The 24,079-nt window shown below is 34.5% G+C and overlaps 3 protein-coding genes and 1 pseudogene across 7 annotated transcripts in view; all 4 read right to left on the bottom strand.

Annotated features, from left to right (window-relative positions):
- The window catches only part of LOC18614162 (putative ripening-related protein 1), a 13,380-nt gene extending 12,438 nt beyond the window's left edge, over nt 1–942 (bottom strand). Inside the window, exon 1 of the mRNA XM_007051780.2 lies at nt 316–942. The gene's annotated coding sequence lies outside the window, so the exon portion shown is untranslated. The remainder of the gene's footprint in view (nt 1–315) is intronic.
- LOC18614159 lies at nt 2,631–5,804 on the bottom strand. Its single transcript, XM_007051777.2, has 2 exons — nt 5,091–5,804; nt 2,631–3,199 (listed from the first exon to the last, which is right to left on the bottom strand). The coding sequence occupies exons 1-2, from the start codon at nt 5,658–5,660 to the stop codon at nt 2,708–2,710; spliced, it is 1,062 nt and encodes a 353-aa protein (XP_007051839.2). The 5' UTR covers nt 5,661–5,804; the 3' UTR covers nt 2,631–2,707.
- On the bottom strand, nt 6,380–10,513 carry LOC18614158 (annotated as a pseudogene).
- LOC18614155 (AT-hook motif nuclear-localized protein 9) lies at nt 14,722–19,812 on the bottom strand. Of its 5 annotated transcripts, none has more exons than XM_018129969.1 (6): nt 19,078–19,812; nt 17,930–18,751; nt 16,883–16,950; nt 16,072–16,203; nt 15,625–15,786; nt 14,722–15,239 (listed from the first exon to the last, which is right to left on the bottom strand). In XM_018129969.1, the coding sequence occupies exons 2-6, from the start codon at nt 18,357–18,359 to the stop codon at nt 15,012–15,014; spliced, it is 1,020 nt and encodes a 339-aa protein (XP_017985458.1). In that variant the 5' UTR covers nt 18,360–18,751; nt 19,078–19,812; the 3' UTR covers nt 14,722–15,011. The 5 variants fall into 5 exon arrangements, with proteins under 5 accessions (XP_017985458.1, XP_007051833.1, XP_007051835.1 ...); XM_007051771.2 differs by having other exon boundaries at nt 19,348–19,812; XM_007051773.2 differs by having other exon boundaries at nt 17,930–18,377; nt 19,348–19,812.

The raw sequence follows: 24,079 nt of genomic DNA, 5'->3' as shown, positions 1-24,079 counted from the left end.
CACCCTTTTTTTTTCTTTTTTTTTGTTGTTGTTTTTTTGGTTTTTCACCTGTGGCTAACTGCTGTGTTTATTGATTTTTGCAGGGTTTTAAAGAGCCGGGTTGTCCAAATTTTTTGGACAACCCGGCGAGGGGGTTCTGGCACCCCTGGAGTTGGTGGCCAGAACCCCCATCCCGCGTAGTGGGTGGGGGATGGGACGGCGTACGCCCAGCCATCCCGATTTTTTTTTTATTATTTTATTTATTTATTTTATTTAATTTAATTTATATTTATATTTATATTTATTTTTTATTTTTTTAATTTATGTGTCTACAACCTTCAGCTTCTCAGACCAGGCTCAAAAGCATCATTATCCATCACTCACACCTCAAACCACAAATTAGCTGTAACAATCATCGACACCAGAACCTCACCATTAGGCATTAAAGCAGAGATCATCATCCAAAAGCCGCCTCAGTTCAAAGCTAAGATGTTTAACATAATCCGTCCCAGCATCATCCATACACAAATCAGTAGAATATCTTTCAACCAACACAGCAGAATCACAATGATGCATAAAAAACACAACACCTATTAAGCAGCCACACTCAGAAGGACGCAACACATGGATATTAATCAAAGACATTCAATAAATCAACCTGTCGTTGCACTCCTCCCTTAGCAAGGCTATCAGCCAGCCGATTTGTTTCCCTGTAGATGTGTTTGATTTCCCATCTCTTCACCTCCTTTTTCAACCTTTCGATGCGCAAGATCCGCTTTCTAAGCCTCCAGGGAGCTTCTGATGGGAAAAACCATCATGTTACAATAGCAGTCTGTTGGTAAATAAAAACACGTGTGCTTCAATTTAAAATAATGCAAAGCTTCCAGCATATGTAGCTGTGGAACTTGATATATACAAGAAAGAAAATACCTTGTTTCTGCTTAAGGGATTGGAATGTTTTGAGCAACTAATACGACAGAGAGACTAGAATCTGACTGTGATGACCATTGCCGAAACAAACTCAGAAAAAATAAATAAATAAATAAAATCTTTTTGTTGTAAGATTCTTTTAGGTACTAATGTGAGGAAAACAAGGAGATGTTCTTCTTAAGATACAAGGGGGTATCCATAAATAAACACGCTATACTGAGCAATGATCTGGTTGCATATTCATCGTTGGACTCATCTACCTGTTGCCATATGTTTCTGACAATTTTGCCGTCCTTATACCAAATTTAGTACATTTTCCACAAACAACCATCTGACAAGACTAGATAAGCAACAAGCATGGTGATTTTGATGCCATGAGATGCCAATTATAAACAAATCATTATAATATAATGTCATGACTATCATCAAGAAATCAAATAGTTACTGCTCATTTGAGAATTAGATCTTAATAGAAAGCAAAATAAATTCCCTCAGCTTTAGCATTAAGGATGAGTTGCACTTGATTCTGATCAGGTGTTTGATGGAAAAAATGGAAGAAGCTGCTCATGAAAACAGCTTGAAGCACGGGGTAGCTCCAGTCCGGATGTATGAAGTTTCATGTAGTTTGCTGTAAATTTAATTAAGATTAATAAGTCAGTAAAAAAAATTGTTGATGGCAACTCTTAGAGGTTTGCATATGATCCTGGAATCCTTCTACTAAAGGGACTTGTATTGTTGCAGGCACGTGGGAGTTCAAAAGAGGCAAGCTACCAAGGAATGGTCGGCATAGGATTGCTTGGAATCCAATATTCAATTCGTAAGCATTCTTTTATTACTTTCTAGAAAATTCAAAGTAATTTGCTGTCAAAGACAGATTGCAGAGTTCAAGAAGTAAATGTTACTTGTCTGTTAACTCAAATACGTACAAACTTGGAGACTAGAGATCATATCATTCTTTATTTTGCAGTTATTTTAAAGAAAGCTTGCAAATGGCTTTGGATCATTTTAACTACATAAGGCTATAGTTGATTGAAATGTTGAGTTCCAACAAAAAAAAGAACAATTTGAAGGGAAGGTCTATTGCTTCCACTCTTCTGAATCTTGCTTGCAAAATCATATTTTGTTAGAAAGAAATTTAAGATTTCCTCATAAAATCTGAGGGAAGCTTGTTCATGAATTCCAGTCCATAGATACTGATGTCCGAGCCACAGGTTGCTGCTTTACAAACATTGGGGGGCAACCGTGTTACCAGATTCCTTTGCTTGAGAATAGCATCAGCTTAGACAGCTCTTGCTTCTGTTTGTCTGGTACTTGTTTGGGGTTCTTTCTTGTTCTTTATTACTTGCTAGTAGTCTTTGTTTTCTTTTGTCATTGTCGGTCTAGTTCTGTTTCCAGTAGAGTTATTTCTCCGCTTTCGTTCTGTGAAATTTTTCCTGCCTTTGATATTGGTTACTGTTACTTTCGACTAGCATTTTTGTAATTTGTAGTAGCTCTGTCCAGTTTTTTTCCTTTTCAGATAAATTTACAGCTTAGTAAAGCAAAGGAAATGATAATAAAAAGAAGGATGAATACATTATTATCTAGTCTTTCTTCTGTACTAGTACTAATAAGCATTAGCCTAGCCCAAGAAAAAAGACTTACTCTTCTGTCAATAGTTTTTCTGAAAACCAGAGACTGGTAATTCATACATATATATTAATCTACATTAGGACCAAATATCACACCAGCAATACTAATTCATAAATATATCTACAGACCCCCATTCTTGCTTTAAACAACGCTAATATGGTGAAAGAAATCATGCGTCAGACCAGTATATGTCCATTCCACCTCGCTGACCTTTGGAAACTCCTAAGGCCTCCCACACTGCATCCGAGGCATCAACAATGTCGTTATCGCACGGAGGCTGGTAGTCATGTTCATCGTCACAACCCATTGTCGAGTCACATTCATCGACTACCTTAGCCTGAACACTCCTTCCATTACCATAAATGTTAATAAACTTGAGACACCGTTTTTGCTTGTGGAACCATCCTGTCGAAAGTGCCACCACAAGTTCTGAATTCTTGTGGTACCGCTTGTCACATTCAGATGGCCCGCCGCCATCCTGACCCTTATCGAAGCCGTTGAGAGTCAGAAATCCCTTGGTATGGTTCGAAACTTCTGGAGAACACTTGTAAGTATCATAAAGCTTGCCTTCTACACAGCAGTCAGAATCATGTTCTTTGTTACATTTCTTTGGAGGAGGTTTTTTCCCTCTTATCTTGCCACTGGGCTTGCAGGTATATGCCTCAACAAGAAAACAGTCTGCAACAAGGAAAAGAAAGCATATGAGAAGAAAGACAGTGGAGTAAACCTTCCTGTTCATCTTCTACTTCTTCTATCAACTCCTTGTACTTAAGTATTGCCCGGTGCCAGGAGCATGAAGAGTTGGGGGGTTTATATAGAAATAAGGGTGCATACTTCTCAAGCAAACTACCCTGTAATTCCAGATTTCGACAATTTTAAAGTCTGCTCTTCCAAGGATTCCACCATTTTATTGGAAGTATCTTATTAGCCGAACAAATTGTCAGAAAAGGTTAAAAAGTGCCACATTTTGCACAGCTGGGAATCATAACACAATTAAAAAATAATCATCACTTGACAAAGCAGTCTGTTGGTAAATAAAACATGTCTGATTCCATTTAAAATGGTACAGAGCCATGAGTATATTTAATTAAAGAGGATAGGCTTGGACGTCAAATACAGATTAGCCTGCATCCAACAATGTTGAATACGATAACCTTGACATATCCAAGCAACAAGGCTGCTACCTTGTTTCTACTTTAGGATTGGAATGTTTTTAAGCAGGTTAATGAGTCAGATATAGAATCTGACAATACATATTTGCCAAAATAGAATATTAGGAAAGAACACTAATAAATATTGCTCCGTAAGATTTTTTTTTTGGGGGGGGGGGGTGGTGGAGAGATTTTAATATGAGATAACCAAGGAGACATTTCTTCTATAAATAAAGGGGATTCCGCAGATAAACATGCTACATTGAACTTTGATCTCGTTGCATATTCATCTGATGGAGGCATCTGCCTCTCGCTATATGTTTCAGAGAATTTACCGTCTCCATAGCAATTTTTCCTAAACAACAAGCTGACAACTCTAGATGAGTAAAAGCTGACATAGCATTTATTCTTCTTGCTCTGGAGTAAAAGTTTGAGCATCCAAGTTATACACTCAAAGATACCAGTTAAAGAAGAATGTCATGGAGCAACAACTTCTCCTCTCCACGTTCTAGATCTTTGCCCTTATAGACCAAACCGTCGAACATTCATGTTTCTCTTACTCTTAGTCTCGGTTTTGTTGACACTTTATTTTTTCTTTTTTTATGAAAAATATTAAATAAAAATATCAACCAAAGTTGAAAAACAAAGAATTCTAGAAATCTGATGAACACAAGAACAAGGGAAATAGCTAATTTGGAGAGAAATTTGTTGGGCACAGAAAACCAGTGCACAGCTACAGCTCACTTTTCATTGAAAACAAGAATGGTATTTATAGGTGGTTACGTGAGAGAGAAAATAAGGACTCAGCATACCAGGTCTGAACACCTGGCTATACAAAACAGCAGAGAGAATATAAGGCACAAAGGATCTGTGCTTAGATTCTCAAAACAGCTCACACAGCCTAATGGCTACAACAAGTAAAACGACACAGCATTTAAAAGAAAAATATTACTGGTAAACAAGGTAAAAGGTAACTGGTAAAACGTATAAAGATAAAACGACTAGCACAAAGGCTTAAAACGACATAAACTACTCTTCTATCTGCAGCTATGAATTTTCCTGTAACCTTCAGCCTTTGTATCAGCTTGGCAGCAAGATGAAACCATGTTTCAACAGAAACATTAATTAACAAAAATATAAATATTTCGCCACATACCCTTATTTTCATAAAGTTGCGAAGAGTGTCCCCATATAAAAGGGTTACCTTTAATACGAAAACAGATGACAAGGTAACTGTGAGATGTAGTACTGTCTCATAGCCTAAAAGTGCACACAACTAAGAGAGAAAGAAGGGGCTCGATCACATATATAGAATGGTTGCACCATAATTTGATAGACATAATAAAATCTTTATTCTAATTCAGATTGACATTTCGAATGTGGTGAAAATGATCAAATAGCATCAGACCAGGTAATATCTAGTTCACCCTGCACACTTTCAGGCACTCCCAGAGCTGTCCAAACTGCTTTTGAGGCATCAACAATATTATTGCGACATGGAGGCTGGTAAGCATGCTGATCATCACAACCAACCTGAGAGTCACATTCATCGACTACCAACGCCCTCACACTCCTCCCATAGCCATTGATATTAATAAATTTATTGCAACGACTGCCCTGGCTGAACCAACCCGTTGAGAGTGCCACCACAGGTTCAGCATCCGTGTGATACTGGTTGTCACATTTTGACGGGCCGCCGCCATCCCCACCCTGCTGGAAGCTGTTAATAGTTAGGGTAGCCAGCGTATTGGCGGACACCGGTGGTGAACATGCGTATGTTGTGTAAAACTCGCCTTCTACACAACACCTAGCGTTGTTCTCTTGGTTACATTGCCCTGGTGGAGGCGTTGTCCCTTGTATATCGCCACTAGGATCGCAAGTCTGAGCTTTAATACATAGACAAATGAAAAGAAAAAGAAAACAAAGGAAAAGAAACCGAGAAACACTTGAGAATAGAACTTGCTTCTTCATTCTTTGTCCTGCTTTTTATATTTTCTTTTGAACTATTCTTTTCCGATGTTCTTCTATGAAGAAATGCAAACTTCGGATAAGCTATATACAGAGAAAAGCTATGGCCTAAAATCCAAAATAAAATTGTGAACAGCCCTAGCTTGAGAAAGTGCGGGTTGTTACGTATCTAACTTGAGAAAGTGTGGGTCGTTTTCCTTGTACGTGTTAGGGAAGGCATTTTGCTTGACCACAAGTCACAAGTAGAAGTCGTCTCTCCACATATTAGTGTGAAGTTATGAGTTTAATTTACCACAAGTCCAAGTCAAAAACTTTTGTTAAACGTCACGGATTGATCCAAGGATAAAGGGTTGGTGAAGTTTCCTGGTAAGGAAAAAGCTTGCAGAAAATTGGGCATAAAGGACTTTGACTTACCGCATTGAACAAGATAAATTACTAGTAGTACTAATAATACTAATTAAGGTTGGCTTGAGAGATGATTCATTTAAGTAGCTACAATTAGCCGGAAGTTGCCAACGGCCAGGTCGAATGCCAGGTTCCAGTAGTAATGAGATTGATACGTAAAAGGTTAAAAGATTGTCAGAAGTCAGGATAGAGCAAATGATTAAGAGTTAAAACATAATTGTATTGCTTAAAATACACAAAACATAAGATGTATGACTTTTACATTAATAGTAATATAAACATAAACCTAAAACGCACCAGAAATATTTATTCTAATACAGACGTGGGTAAAAGTATTCAATCAGTATCAGACCAGTAGATATCCATATCGCCCCAATCGCTTTCAGGCACTCCCAGAGCCTTCCAAACTGCTTTGGAGGCATCAACAAAGTTGTTAGGACAGGGAGGCTGGTAATCGTGGTCAGAATCACATCCCATTGTAGAATCACATTCATCCACAACCCTGGCCCTCACACTTTTTCCATTGCCATGGATGTTGATATATTTCAAACATCTTTTTTTATGGTTAAACCACCCCGTCGAAAGTGCCACCACCGGATCGTCATCCGAGTGGTACTGATTGTCACATTCTGACGGTCCACCACCCTCCCCACCTGCGTCGAAGCTGTTAAGTGTCAGTGTTGCTTTCGTATAACTTGACACAGGTGGTGAACATTAGTATGTGGTGTACCACTTGCCAACTTTGCAACAATCAGAGTCGTTTTCTTGGTAGCATTGCCCTGGTGGAGGGTTTTTCCCCTTTATCTTGCCACTAGGATTGCAGGTCTGAGCTTCAGCACTTAGGAACAGAAAAAGAACGCAAAGGAGAAGGAAGACGCTTGAACAAACTTGCTTCTTCATTTCTCCTTTTTAATCCAATACTTCTGTGTTGATGTTTTGGTGTGGAAAGTTGCAGTTGGAGAAAAACAATATATAGAGATTAGCCGTGAGTAAGATCAAAATATCAGTCTTTCAATATGGAAATTAGGAGAAATTTGTGGCGCTATATACGGCCTTCAATAAGTCTATTTGTTTGCAGAAAATATTGTGACAGTGATATAATAAGGCGTATGGAGTCAAATATCATGGTGGACCGCTAACATGTATAGAACCATTTCCCATAGTTTTGTAACTATTACTGGAAAAACCCTCTTAGAGCATATTTGTGGGATGTTCGTGGTTTGATTCACTTAGTATCTTATGGCAGCAATAGAACTTGCTCAAAAAGTTGATGAAGACCCAGATCTTGCTTGTTGGAAACAGGGGACTTCAAGTTACGATTATACTAATCAACAAACAATTCCCTTGTTCCTAGACGAAGCAAAAACCTTGCAAGAGTGAAAGAGATGGCAAGAATGTTGCAGTTCTGATTGCAAGATCTCCAGGCCTGTAATTCCTTTTATGCGAAGCAACTCAGCCAAAGAAGCAGTAGGTAACCTTGAGAAAACTTTCTAAATTAAAGCAGTGGACATTATTGTTTCTAATTGGTCTCGAAAATTTGCCCAGTTGCGAGCCCGATGCAAACAAATTAAGTACGATTATCTAAAGTGGCAGGGCGTGGTACTAGACAACTAAGCAATAGTACACTGACTAGCTCGTTACCCTCGAGTTATCGCGGAGATAAATATTGGATATTTCATCGAATAAATTTAAAAGATTATTGTTGTAATTTATTGTTTAAATAATTATAATTTTCTTTTGGGTGTGCATTAATGTTGTTCATTTTTATTATTTTTAAAAATACAAATTGAGAATTTTTTTAATTTTATAATGTTTGTACAAATTTTTTTAAAGAAAATATTTAAGAAAAAATAAATGTAAGAAAATAAAACTTATATAATGGTAAAAAGCTTTCATATGTTTTTTTCTTCTTTTGTTTTTCCTTTGTTTCTCTTATAAAAAATTCAAAACATTTTAGTCACGTTAAAAATTCAAACACCAAGATGATAAATGTATGCTTATAAATATTTTTTAAAAAAACAATCTTAAATCATAACTTCTTTTTTGAAAGCATTTGTTTGAAAATATTTAGAAAAAATGGTAAAATAAAATAAAGAACAACAAAAATAAGGAAAAATAACAAAGGAAAAGTCTTTTTTTTGGACTAAAAAGGTAACGAGTAATTGATGATTTTGATGCCATGAGATGACAACTGTTACAAGCCGACATAGCCTTTTTATTCTTCTTGCTTGGAGGAAAAGGTTGAGCATCCAAGTTATATACAAAATATTGTACCTCTTAACAGAAGAATGTCATGGAGCAAGAATTTCCCCTCCACCTTCTAGGTCTCTATCCTTAGTCCAAACATTAGAACATTCATGTTCTGATCCATATTTTATCTTTTGTTTTTATTTGATATAATGGTTAAAAAAATTTCTAAATTTTGCAAAAAAGGTTTAAATAAATTTTTATTTTTTATTATTTGCGATTAATCTCATTTATTTTTTTCTCAATCTCATTTATTTTTATTTTAAGTTAAATAAATTTTTATAATTAATAGTTAATTAATTATCTTTAATCAAAATATCATTTGTCATTATATACTCATTAAACATTAATGTAAAAAACACAAAATATCATAATCATGTTATTACGTCAAATCAATATGTTTTGTCATAAGTTATTATAACATATTGATATGTTGACAAATGATATTTTAATTAAATTAATTATTAATTATAAAAATTTATTTAATTTAATTTATTTAAATTTTTTAAATAATTTATAAACTTTTTTAAATATTGTTATATTTATCCTTAATGCAACAACAAATGATATAGGTAGGTGAGAGATGTGATACTGTCTCATACTATTAAGTTCTAAAATTGCACACAATTTAGAAAGAAAGGAGGAGAGGCTCGATATTGTCTACCTTAAACAATATCAATCAGCGTGAATGCTAGAAGTCATTTGTTATACATGTTTACCCTAAACAATATCCACTTGCAAATATCAAACAGAAAGCTATCTAACAAGTGAAAGGATTGTCAGAAGTCAAAACATAGCAGATGATAAAGATTTAAAACATACTGTATTGCTTAAAACAAACAAAACATTAGAGCTATCACTTTTACATTGATAATAATATAAACATAAACCTAAAACACACAAGAAATGTTTATTCTAATACAGACATTGTAAACATGGGTAAAAGTGATCAATCAGTGTCAGACCAGTAGATATCCATATCGCCCCAATCGCTTTCAGGCACTCCCAGAGCCTTCCAAACTGCTTTAGAGGCATCAACAATGTTGTTAGGACAAGGAGGCTGGTAATCGTGGTCAGAATCACATCCCATTGTAGAATCACATTCATCCACAACCTTGGCCCTCACACTTTTTCCATTACCATATATGTTGATGTACTTCAAACACCGTTTTTTGTGGTTAAACCACCCCGTTGAAAGTGCCACCACCGGTTTATCATCCGAGTGGTACTGATTGTCGCATTCTGACGGTGCACCGCCGTCCCCGCCTGCCGCGAAGCTGTTAAGTGTCAGTGTTGCTTTCGTGTGGCTTGACACGGGTGGTGAACATTTGTATGTTGTGTACCACTTGCCATCCTTGCAACAATCAGAGTCGTTTTCTTGGTTGCATTGCCCTGGTGGAGGGTTTTTCCCTCTTATCTTGCCACTAGGATTGCAGGTCTGAGCTTCAACACCTAGGAACAGAAAAAGAACGCAAAGGAGAAGGAAGACGCTTGAACAAACTTGCTTCTTCATTTTTCTTCTTTACTCCAATATATACTTCTGTTTTGATGTTTTGGTGTGGAAAATTGCAATTGGAGAAAAGCAATATATAGAGATTAGTCCTGAGTAAGATCAAAATATCAGTCCTTCAGTATGAAATTAGGACAAATATGAGGCACTATATACGGCCATTCAACAACTGTATCTGTTTGCTGAAAATATTGTGACAGTGAGACAATAAGCTGTATGGAGTCAAATATTATGATGGACCGCTAACATGTCTTTGTGGGATGTTCCTGGTTTGACTCATTTTTTTGGTATCTTGTGGCAGCAGTAACTTGTTCCAACGGTTGATGAAGACCCAGATCGCTTGTTGGAAGCAGGGGAGTTCGTTATGATTATACTAATCAACAAACAATTGCCTTGACCCTAGACGAAGCAGAAACCTTGCAAGAGTAAATGATATGGCAAGAATGTTGCAGTTCTGCTACGCTGATGGAGATATTGGACATGGTTATATAGGATTCATTCGGCCTGAAATTCCTTTTAAACGAAACAACCAAGCGAAAGAGCCGAAGAAGCAGTAGGTAACCTCGAGAAAACTTTATAAATTAAAGCACTGGGCATTATTGTTTCTAATTGGTCGCAAAAATTTGTCGCATTGCGAGGCAAATGCACATAAACTAAGTAGGATTATCTAAAATAGAGGGCTTTAATTTGGTGACAAAACGACTAATAAGAAATATATATATATATATATTTCGAATATTCAAAGGGTGTTATATAAACCCTACCCGAATCTCATACAAGTAATAAAATTACTAGTCAAACTCATCTTAAATTCGAATATAAGATATCTTCATTCTGTATAATTTGATCAAATATTCGCGAGTACCCATTACCATCCCTCTATATATATATATATATATATTTTAATCACAACTTTTAATATTTAAATTTAAAATATATTATTTTTTATTATTTCAATAAATTTTTTAAATTCTGGAATACTTTTGTTTATAGCTTATATCTATGTATTTACTTTATTTTATCTAAAAATAAGTAAGAAAGCCATAACCTACTGTGTGAATTATTCTACTTAAGCTGGAAAGGTTGCTAAAGATATTGTTCTTTTGTTAGGAAAAGAGCATGAGGAGTTAAAAACTTTCTTGATTTTAAAAATAGATGGCAATATTCTCTCAATAACAACAATTTAACTCTTCCAAAAATCTTCAAACAATTCCATATTTGCATCATATTCTTCTTCTAAAAGATTTCCTGAATTATGATTTTCTTTCTTTTTATTAAGATGGACAAGAAAACATATTTGACAAAATCAAAAAGTAAATTACTTGGTTTATTGTCGGTCTAAATCACTATCAATGAAGATGAAATCCTAAGTTAAGAGAATATGATATCTTCAGCTAACATTATATCATGTGCTTGATGCAATTTCTTTTTTCTCTGAAGTTCCAGCAACCTGTTCCTCTGGCTTTGCATCTCCTTGCTCTTCTGGCTTTGTCACGTCTTGCTCTTCATTATCATTGTCTTCGCTTTAATTGAAATCCAGTAAAATTTGTTAATAACAATTAAAATTGAAATTAATTTATCATAAATTCTACTAGATAAATTGTAGATTACGACAAACAATTTACTTACAAAACATAACTATATTGCTTCAAATAAAATATTATTTATTATGTAATGCCTACACAATTAGACTAAAGATTGATGAATTTAAATCTCTTCTAGCAATATAATTTTAATTTTTTTTTATTTTTTACATTTTATTTTGAAAAATATGAAGATTTTGAGAAAATAGAAGCATAAAATGCAAATGAGAAAGAAAATTGACTTAAGAGAGCTAAATAGTATTTGAAAAACCATAAAGTACAAATAAGAAAGGAAGGTGACTAAATTTAAAAATTTTGGTGGGAAAAGACTCTACAATATAAAAAAAAATGGTATAATGCTCAAATAAGTCTTTAAACTATTTTAAAAAATTTAAATAAGTTTTTATTATTTTATTGTGTTCAATTAGGTCCCTATATTTTTTATTTTGAGTCAAATAAGCCCTTATGACTAATGATAAACTAATTATCGTTAGTCAAAATATCACTTGTTATTTTATATTCACATGACACTAACATGACGTTGATGTGAAAAGTAAAAAATGTAACATGATTATGTTATTATGCCAAATTCATATGCCACGTCATAATTAAATATGATATGTCAGCATATCACATAGTAGCACGCATCATAAAATAACAAATAGTATTTTGACTAAGTTAATAATTAGTTATAAAAGTTTATTTGACTATAAATAAAAGTAAAAAATTTATTTAACTCAAAATAAAAGTAAAAGGGCCTCATTGAATGCAATTGAAGTATAAAGGTTTATTTGAATTTTCTTGAATAATTTTGTAAATTCAAAATAAAAGTATAAAAGTTTATTGATTCAAAATAAAAGTTCAAAAAAAAATATAAGAGTTTATTTGATTTAAAATAAAAGTATAAGAACTTATTTAACTTTTTCTAAATAGTTTAAAGATATTTTTATATAATATGTCTTTTATCAAAGATAAACTCAAAATAGAATATCAGCTAATATGCCTTTTATCAAATACAAACTCAAAATAAAATGTGATAAAAGTTTTTCATATAATATATCATAATGCGGTCCACGTGGATTGATGATTAAATTGTTATTTTAACAAGTTATTACCATGTAGGGTCTAGTCAAAGTTAGATTACTTGATTAGAGCGTTGGTCCTCAGGTGAAGTTAGCTTAGTTGCTAGCTCAGTTTAAGCCCTCATCGAGTCCAATGATTAATTATGATAACTTTGTAGCACTTGTATAAGTATATAATATAAAATCATTGTAACTCCTGTTTAATTACAAAAGACTTTGACTCTCTAGTCAAAGTTGGACATTGGGCAATACTCTTGTCAAAATCAAACATTATGTGGACATTGGGCAATACTCTGTCCAATCAGAAAATACTTTTAACAGTTTTGTTTCTACTTTTATGTTTCATTATATTTTTAATTTGCCTGGATCACAATGACAACGAAACGAACTATTAAAATGGTAATTAAGAAAAATCATATTTATTAAATTAAAAATATATTTAAATATAATAAAAAATATTTATTTTCAATTGATTTTACATTGAACATACCTTTAAAATTTAAGATGAACTCAATTCAACATTTAAAAAATGTTTAACAGTAATAATGATAGTTTCTATGTTCTGTACACTGACATTAATTGAGGGAAATAAAATCTCAAACTTAAATCTGATAAGATTAAGTACAAAGAAATAACAGAGAAATTTATTGTTAAGAGAAACAAAATATTATATTTATAATGTAAACCGTCACAATATATATGTAACTGTTACACATTAACCCAAAAATACACACAAGAAACCTTAATTTAATTATACAAATATAAAAGCAGTTGTGAAAATCAATCATCATCATCGGACCAGTAAATATCCATGCCACCCCCGTCGCTTGAGGGCACTCCCAAGGCTTTCCAAACTGCTTTCGATGCATCAACAATATTGTTATCGCATGGGGGCTGGTAATTTTGTGGCCTTTTTACTCTTTCAAGAAGCATTTTTCTTTTGCCAAAAATATTGTTACAAATAATGATGCAAGATAGTATCTAGAGTATAAAATTGTAGAGGTAATAACATGTACGAATCATATCCCACAATTTTGTAATTATAGAAAAATCCCCTCGGAGTATCTCTGTCAGATGTTCGTCTTGGCCGAGTCATCTAAGTTTGTCTTCTAGCATCTCAGTACGACGCCAGCTTCACATGATCATGGCACCGGTTACCAGACAGTTTTGGAGACATAAGATTGCCTGTTATGATGTATTGTAGATTTGTTGTGATCAGGCCTTGGTGCATGAAGTTAAAACCTTGTCCAAGAATGAAAGAGATGGCAAGGTTGCGGTCCTGCTGACCATTGCCTGCTCATTATTAAATGATATCTCGGTTGCAATTATGAGATCCTTTCGGCCTGTCAATTCTTTGCATATAATACAAACTGAGTGAACCGTGCCAGAACAGTTGAGATAACTTTGAGCTGATGGGGATCTCCATGTGCCTAAACTATCTTGGAGGATTTCTCTTTGTTTCTCTGGGCCTATTGTGAGTAAGTTGCTATTGTCTCAATTGCAGTGGGTCATAGCGACAAGACCATTGAAAAATGAATATCTAAATATAAATCAGCTCCACCCCGATGATCTGAAAAAACTGTGGCACTGTCGACGGGAATGGGTTCAACAAAAAGAAGAGGTGCTTACACAATATCACTATAAGGGGTAATGGGCGCAGCGTGGTGGCCATGGTGGTTGATGAGTGTGATTCCACAATGGGATGTGACGATCAGCCTGATTGTCAACCTCCTTGTGCTAACGTCGTTGTTGATGCCTCAAAGGCTGTCTGGAAAACCATCGGGGTGCCTAAGAAATATAGGATCGGCTTGGACATTACTTGGTCTGATGCTTTAAGTACTGTTGATTAATTTTACATGTTCACAGCACTCTTTGCCATCAAATTAATTTCCATGTTCATCTGTTACGTGTTCTGAAACAAATAGATCCATTACATACCCTTCCAAAGTTTCCTCAATCACTTGATTACAAGTCTGATTAATAGAATTCTAGGGTGAACTTTCTAGCTTTTCACTGATTAAACTGGATGTACATTTCGGAGACAAATTGCATTTTGACCCTCTATAACTATCTTGTTTTTCAGTTTGTAACGTCTGGTTGGGAAAATCCACGAGGAAAAACCCTGGATAAGCAAATTACTAGTATTTTCTAATGTTTGATATCTTCCCTGGAGTGGATGGACAGGTAGAATGTCAAGAAAGTCGGGGAAAATACTGAAATAAAACCATGACAACCTATAAAGAGAACTGAAGCATGTCTTATTTAACTGGTTCACATTAGAGATTGAAATGTACCTCTCAGGATTAGTGGAAATAGTGAGTTCTAAAATCTTTGAACTAGCTGTCACCAAGCTACAAATATCAGAACAAATCCCATTGTCTGTCATTGTCTTGGGTAAATGAAGTGAGAATCATCAAGCCAAAAATCTTCTGGCCTCTATTCTGTCCATAGGGCTTTCAAATTACAATCAGGTGGCCTTCAACAGCAAACTATATACATTGCTCATGATACCATTAGGAGGAAACCGTCATCCGCGCATTAGATCAATGTCAACATGGGTGTTACGCATATCCATTGATCGTGAACCCGGCCATACACCTGCCGAAGTTGGAGTCAGATTTTGACTTGGCGAAATGCCAGGAGGAGTTACTATATTGTCAACAGTCTGATGATCCGAGTCTTTTACACCTTCTTGACCTCCCCCTTTCTTGTTCTTTGTCTTTGAACCACCCCACAGAAAACTTCCCACAATCACCTGGTTCATTCATCATTTGCTTAAGATAAATAAAAGGTTGATTGGATCATGTTGAATCCCATGCTCATGGTACACAATTTAAGTGCCCCAGTATTATAACCCAAAGCATATAATAGTTTTAACAGATCTACCCTTTGGAATGGTATTATTGTGACATAGCAGGCAAAATTAATTTGACCTGAAAAAATAGACAGCTAGGCTGCCAGTGATATTCCTAAATAAGTTGAAACTGCCCAATCTCACCTAACACCCATATTTAAAAACACCAGCATGCATAAAAAGCCAGTTTAAACCTATAGAGGGTCTAATTAACAGATATAAATCACCAATTACAAATAAGAATTTAGAGATAACATCATAGATATCACAGAAACCAAAGAGATACCTGAACAGGGCTTGCTGCAATAAGCATCCCTCCAACACCTCCACCAATGACGCGACCATCAGGACTGGCAAGGGAAACACTGAGACCACCAGTTCGATTGCGAGAGCCACCATTGCTGGTCAGTAGGTAAGAGCCTGACAGACATAATATCTCAAATCGCCCCTACAGAAATCAGAATACAAAGAAAAAATATGCTTATCAACTAAAAGAATGCATTAAGAAAAAGAGTTTCAGAAGAAAGAGGAAATTAATGTCAGAACTGAAGAGCTTGCTAAATAGTAATGAAACTACTAACAATTGTAACAATATTGGACCGAATATATATGTGAAAATATGCAATCTAAGTGTCTTTTATTGCATTCAAGGAATGAGCTTAACAGGAAACTTAAACCTCTCAACACAACTGCCATAGAACAAAATAAGAATCAGCTTATTGAGTGCTCAAACCTCATATGTGACAGTACCACCCGAGGATGATGGCTGACGAAGAGTTACAGTAGAGACAGCACCATTAGCTGACAAAATGCATACAGCTCTTGGCCCTTGCTGTGAAAATGACATTATTTTTGTTGCAATGTCCTACAAAAAAATTTGAAGTAATTTCAAGACAAATATACGATAACATGCCAAAAGAAATAGTACCACATTTAAAAAACTTATACCTCACAAGTATCATTTTAAAACAAAATATCTACTTTTTTGTAAGAAAAACAGAGTACAATCTTAATACAAACTTAATTCCCTCATCTATCACACAACTGAAAGAGGTGGCCTTGGCTCAGAAAGTTGTAAATACAGGGCCAAAAAAGAAAATGCAAATTAAGAAGCAATGTTCTATTAGATGTAAAATTATGAAGAATAACAGGGACAATTAAGCCTAACTATGTTCCTCCTTTGATTCCTTATAAAGGACAACATATAACAGCCTAGCCCTTGGAAACTTATTTTCAGTTTTGTGAGAAGATACAGAAACGAAGTAAATTACAGTTCCTAATTGTTGTTCCTTATATTTTTCTATCAATGTCTACGTCACCTGCATTATCATCATGCTTTAAATGAACAAATATCGGGCACTTCCAGTTCACCATAAAATATAAAAAGTTAAGGAAACAATATATATAGACCAAGCAGCTTTTGTGCCTAATACGGTATGGATTGGCTGCCACCATCCCGGACAGTGAAAAAATCCTAATTTCTTGTATATTTAATTTAAAGGGTAGAGACCCTAGTATATTTGATAAAAGAAAAGGTTGCATACTTCTCCTATTGCAATGGTGATGACGTGTGGAGTAAAACCCATCCCAGCTGAACCAGACAGCCATTCACCTAGCAAAACAATTAAACATTTGCAACATCATTCACATAGCAAGAACAAAATATGTCAGAATAAGCACTTTTAAACACAGCTGAATAGCTCAAGGTAGCCCTTCAAAAGGCTTAGAAATCCAGCTAGCAAACAAGTTTACTTAAATTGCAAGCATTATGATAGGAGTTTACATGTTCATATGCTAAAGAAATGGAATTTCAGCTTATAGAGATGGATATGTAGTTAGTCATGAAAACTTCGACATTTGAATATTTATGTCCTGATTATTATAATATGTCACTGACACATATTTAAAGTCTAAAACTTTATCAGCTCTCAGCATATTCCCAATATATCAGCTCTCAGCATATTCCCAACAATATAGCTGAGCATACAATTTGACAACAGTTGCCAAGCATAAAGGTAATATTATTCATCTCATTGAAACACTCTAATTGCTGCTGCTTTTTTCTTTTTGCATTCATACCCTTTCTCTGGACAAGCTCTAAGTTGCTCATCTCATTTTCTCTTGCACTAATTTTGTTCTTTTAAATTTCAACTGCTTAGGAAATTTTATTGCTTCCAAAATTTTAGACTGAAAATGGACAAATTTCTATGGATTTGTTCAGGCCAATAGGCTAATAATATAATCAGCAACAGAGTCCCATAGGCAGCTTTTTTTAATTGAGATGGAATCTAGTATTCATTTCAAGTGGAAGCGGCTTCTGACCCCACTCCGCATTAAATAAGCACAAATGAGCTAGCAATTTAGAACAACTAGTAGAAACTAGAAAGCAGACCAGTTGGCAATACAACAGATTCATTGGCAGCATTGACATAAGCCTGACTAAATATGCGGACACAACAAAAGTCTTTTACCCTAAGCAACAAGAAAAAATGCAACAAAGCTTATTTCCACCAGGTCAAACCACCGCTACAAGTAATGTTCTGCATAATCAAGCTGTACACATTAAAAACAAATTGGCAAAAATATCTTACCAAGGGAAGCTAACTGTTGCTTCCTTCCAGTACCCGGTGGCCGCCCCCTTCCCCGTTTTTGGGTTGGTGTTATTGTCCCAGGATGAGTAGCTGATGGTGGAGTCAATGCTAATGAAACAGTCCCATCAGGTCCGTACTTTCGGGGCCTTCCTCTTTTCCGTTTCACAGTCTCACTAGGTGGCACAGCTGAAGGTGTGCCTACATTGACACTATGAGGGGTAATTCCTGATGAAGGCTCTACAGATAACGTTGATCCCATAGTGGTGGCACTAATACTTGATTGGTATTGTACATTTGGACTAGATAATGGATGAATGCCTGGTGATCCATGTATCCCAGACTGTGTTCCAGACCCTGACCCGGTTATTCCTCTTTGTTGCATATAGTAAGATGCAGACCCCGATAATGCCATAGCATCCCTTCGATCCATGCATTTACCTCGAAGAACCTATACTTGAATGCGCCTTCAAATCAACTTACAAGCCAATTTATAAAAACTAAAAAGATAGCTCTATTTTTTCTAAAGTTCAATGCAATGACAAACGCTCCATACAAATTGTAAAGTCAAAACAACAGAAACGCGCCCATGAAGTTCCAAATTGTGAGCACTAAACAGTTGAAAAGGATATAGATCTTGGAACCAACATGAAGAGAGACAGAGAAAAGAATACGCCATATCAAAGATTACAAGAATTCAATGAAGAACTCGTTTTATGGTTCATATTCCAATAAACCAAAATTCACAGACGCATGGCCCTGGAAATCCAGCCAGAACAGAAACCGAAGAGAGACATTTAGCGTTACAAACGAAGCTCCTCAAATCTAGACATGAAAGAAAAGAAAATAAATTGTCATCTGCTCACAGTGGTGCCAAAGTTACAAAAAGAGGAACTAGTAAAACAACCACGGAAGAAATTACAAGACTATAAGCGGAAAAGGCAAAACCCAAGAATCTAAAAGCAGCCAACAGAGAAAAAAGAGTTGAAATATCAAAAGCTTAGAACTTGAAAGGAAGGAAAAGACAAAAATGCAAGCTATTTTACAGCTTACCAAACCACAGGAAACAAAGATAAAGGCTTCATGTTAAAGATAATAAGAAGCAGATGGAAACTGAAAACCAGGTCCACACTCACCAACCCATTATATACCTTTAACACCAAGCATCTTCCACGGCAAACCCCCAGACCATAACACACTTCAAAGTCACAACCCAAAGAAAACGATTTACACACAAAATAAAAATAAAGAGAAAGAAAAAAGGAAGAAACAGACAAAAGCTGGAGCCAATGCCAGTATAGAAAGTCAAACTGAGTTGAAAGAACTAAACTGCAACTCTCTTCAAAAACTAAGCAGAAATGGGTAAAATCTTTTGCTCCTTTTCTATAAAAAAAAAAACCCAGAAAAAGAAAGTAACTTACATTAGTGGACTGGGGTTAAAGGTCCAGCCTTTCGAAACTAAGAAGCTTTGAAGAAGATGGGTTTTTTCAAAAAAAAAAAGAAGAAAGAAAGAAAAGAAAGTGAAGCAGTCTTTGCGAGAAGTTATGGGAATTAAAGGCAGACTGAGAAATGCAGAAAAGAGGCCATTTCTGCGTGAAGTGGGAAGGAAAGCGTTTTTTATTACTTACTACAAAAAGCTCTGCATACACAAGTCCTTATCGGGATGCATATTTCTAGGGCAGAGCTTTCTCTTTCTCCTTCTTACTCACTCTCTCCTCTCTATAATAAAAGCTGTTTATCTTTCTTTTCTTTGTTTCTCTCTCCCCCTCTCTCTCTCTCTCCTGCTATCTAAAAAGTTTTATCTTTATCTTCGGTTTCTCTCTCATCTTCTTCTCGAGTGAGTGAGTGATGATGCTTTGCTTTTAGGGAGGGCCGGGGAGGTTGGCTACTTGGCTTAAGCTCAAAAAGAGTTAAAAGACTTAACTAAACTAAAGCCCTTTTATCCTAAACGAGGGCAAGAGAGAGGCTGACAAACAAACAAACACCAAAATTCAACAGAAAATTGAAGCGTTTATTCTTGGATAATACTAACTGATATTTATTTCTTTGTAAGAAGTTGGAATTTTGAATATTAAATACGGTCTCATGGAAAGCCTCTCTGTCCACTCCCACGCGCGCTTATATCTCTTGTGCTATTGTTCCGCACCTTTTCCTCTTTCCTTTTTACATTTTTTGTACTACATCATATTTTTAATTTAAATTCTAAATCAGTCCTTTTTTTCCATTAAAAAAATCATTAACATTTTATGTTTAATAAGAAGGAAGCTGAAAATGTGAGAAAAAAATTTATTATTAACTTAAAATTTTATATTTGATGCATTACACATGTATTTCATACTTTATAAATAAAAAAATTTAATATCTCATTATCTTAAAGATAATTACTCTTTCATTTTCCATCGAATTAACTTAATCTATTGGGGATTTGTAAAGATTGCTCAAATCATCACCAAGTTCAATCATGGAGTCTCTGTTCTCTTTCTTCTTAATTGAATTGTTAGTTTCGTTTTTTTTTCTTTTTGAAAAATCATAAATCACCTTCATTATTTAATGAGAAAAGTATTTATATTTAATTATTTTAAATTTTTAAAATTTATTCATCAATGAGATAATAATATCTCCTTAAATCAATATAATTATAATGTATGAGATATAAATCCTTAATTTAAATTCTTATAAGAATCATTGACATTGTAATTTTTGGTTCAATTCTTAAAAAGGGTCATTAATTCTTCAAATTAATATTACTAGAATATGACTCGTGCTTTGCACACGGTCTCTCTGCAACGCTCTTTGCTTCAACACTTTTTTTTCTCTTTTAAAATAAAGGAAGTAGAATTACAAAAAAGCTGTAGATATTTCTCTATCATTTTTTTTAAGATTGAACTTTTGTTGTTGTCGTTGTGTTTTACGAAAATTTAACCTTTGTTCAGATTGAGTCTAACTCTATTTATTTTTATTCTCATTTTTTTCTATTAGAAAAGACTCAAAATAAAGAATAAAGTCTAACCATTTTGTGGATACTTATTGTAAATTCATTTTCTTCTTATGTTTTTTTTTTTTCATGTTTCTTCTAAAACTCCTTCTTGAAGGCACCCTGTTAGAGCTTTAAAATAAATCCCTTCTTTAAAGCCTTACACGTGGCAAGAAGAATAAGACCCTTTGAGATTTCTTTTTAATAATGTTATAGATAATTTTGTTGTGACAGATAGTCAGTAAAAGAGAAAAATGGAAAACAAAAGAAAGTGGTCCTTCCAATAGGAACGCGTGGAAGGCACGATGACAAATGAAGATGGGGATTGAGCCAAGGGGCGAGAAGAAGGCGAGCCTTGTTTGCATGTGACCTTTCTCTGTTACCACTAACATTGCTCTGTGTGTAGACCATCAGCCTAAAAATATCTATCCCGAGGCACTGATAACGTCACCCCCCCGTGCTCAACGCATGGTTCATTCGTTTGGTTAAAATCAAAGCAAATAATATTTCATGCAAAATCAAGGCCATGCCACAATTTTCTTTTTTAAGTTAGACCCTAATAACATGTAAAAATAACTTTAACGTATTACAATCTGTCTATATATTTTTTTAATAAAATTTAATAAAGTATTTTGACAAGATGAGATAATTTATAAAAGGATATATATATCTATTATGTTGTCAGTGTACAAATTGTACATTAACAATAAAATAAAAAATTATCATGATTTTATTAAAAAAATAAAAATTGAATATTTATAATTTAAAAAAAATAAATTTTTATCTTTACATATTTATAAGATTGTATTCTATAATTAAACATTAAATATAAACTCTACTACTTTTATAAGAATAGTATCAAACAAGTACTCTATTAGTCTAAGGCAAGTTTCATAAGAAAAAACCAGATGCTGTCATTCTCTTTGTTAGATTCTTTTCCATTAATAATGTCTATTTATATTAGATACTATGATTCATAGCACTATAAACATATACTAATTTCTTCATTTAAAAAAAAAAACTGAGTACTGCTTTACTAAGACTTGGTAATTCGTTCTATCTATTTGGTAGCTGACCCACAGGCCCCTCTTCCCCACTTGGAGGGACAGGAGCCCACAAATATTAGACAAGAAGATGACCTCAAAGTCTTGAATATTTTTGGCGTATTTATTGCCCGGAGAGAAGAACATCTCGTAAGAGGTCTCTTTCCTCCCCTACTTGGGTTATCCTCTGTGTGCAAGATTTCAATTTTGGTACATTTTTTTAATTAATAAAGACAGTTAAAATATTTATACAAATAATAAAATATACCCAATTATGACACATTGTCGAAGTTTAGTGTTGTATTTTTTAATGTTATTTTTCTTTTTTTTTTTAATTCATGGGTCAAGGTTGACTTCCCATGTGGCGACAAAGTCAAAGCATGTCGGGGCAGTAGAGAGTTGATATCATTAATTATTTTGTATGATTAGTTTAATGTAACCCCTTTTTAAGTATAAGATTAGAATATTACTTTATATGGGACAAACTCAGGATCATGAACCACAAGAAAGCACCTCGAGCTATGATGTATGCCTCTACAGTGGAGTTCCTAGTCCTTTGAAGTTACACGCCCTTTTTATTTTTTATTTTTTCTTTGTGTATTTTGCAAATTAAATTAGTAATTCTCTTTTTTTTTTTTTGGGTATATTTCGATTTCTCGACAACTATTTATGGATTAAGAGCTTGTGGAATCTTATACCCCATGCTTAAAAGATGATGATGATTTGGGTTAGAGGGTCGGTGCCACTAAATTCACATGTTTTAAGCAAAGTAGACACAATATCTTTTTTAAAGAGGAAATATAGCTATCAGCTAAACTATGCACAATGACCTGATAGTTGTTTATGAAGTTGAAATCTAAAGAAAAATATCTAATGATAGTAAATTTCAAGTCAAGAGGTTGCAAATTCATAACGGCCCACACTTTGAACATTTCAACTTTAATCATAATTATGAAGGACTTTGGATGCCTATGATTGATTTAAAGGTAAAAAGAAGACATAATTTAGCAGGACAAATGGCAAAATTTGAGGCCAAAGAAATTGTCCTTCAAATAACAAATAAAAAACCCATTTTTTTTAAGCTAATGATCTTATGTGAAAGATATGTAAATTTATCTAATTTGACGAGAAAATGCTTATTGATTAGTAGGAGAAGGTGGTTTGGTGATGTTGACAAAACGTAAACGGATCCCCAGACAATATACGACCTGTTGGTGGCTTTTGTCTATTCTCTATAGACTAAAGTTGACTCATTTGCAAATGCCTACATCCTCCATTTACTGTACTAGAAAATTTATTGATGCACTACTTCACAAATCATACCTGTCTGTCTGACACCCACTACTTGCTGTAATCTTCATCTTCTTCTTCTTCTCCTCTAATTCATTTAAAAAACAAAAAGAAAAAAAGAAGGTATTATATGGCCTTTTATTTTTGGTCAGATTTCAGTCAAAGAAAAAATGAGAACAAGAAATAGAACAGTGAAATTGGTTCAAGTTGTGAAACTTAGCATATGTAGTCGGCACGTCCAGACACTTTAGTACCAGTGTCATGACTCAGGACAATTAGTACACTGTTTCTTTTTTCCCTTTTTAAGGCCAAGCATCGCCTCTCGAGCACTGAAATTTCACCTAACCTGAAATATAATTGTCATAGAGGAAGTAAAAGAGCTTCGAAAGATTGACATGGTTAATCAAGCTTGTTAGATTGTGTTTCCTGCCTCATCCAGTTCAATAATTTGATACAAAATGCTGGTTTTAAGGCACAGAACTTATAATCAAAGCTTTGTAAGAAAATTATATTTCCACCATGGTACCACCCCTTTTCTTCTTTCATTTTTCATTTTCCTCGTGCCTAATTAAGCAGGGTAAACCGGTAAAGGACAGCAGTGTTTGCATTGAATAATCTTGTGGCAGGAAGGGCAGGGGTTTACAAATTTCAAGGCCCAGTACGGTGCATTACGAAACCCACCAGGCAAGCAGAGAAATATGATGACACAGAGCAGCAGGCAGGCATTAATAAATAATAACTTGACTGCAATAAGTGGCCTTCTTCATCATTATTGAAATATCGAAGACCATCAGCAGACAATTTTTTGAAATGGGCTTTTTACAGTACAATTATGCATTTGGTTGC

Source organism: Theobroma cacao, chromosome 1 (assembly GCF_000208745.1).
Source record: "Theobroma cacao cultivar B97-61/B2 chromosome 1, Criollo_cocoa_genome_V2, whole genome shotgun sequence".
NCBI classification, from domain to species: domain Eukaryota; kingdom Viridiplantae; phylum Streptophyta; class Magnoliopsida; order Malvales; family Malvaceae; genus Theobroma; species Theobroma cacao.
The sequence above is the reverse complement of the archived record's forward strand: the minus strand, read 5'-3'. Positions and strand labels throughout refer to the sequence as shown.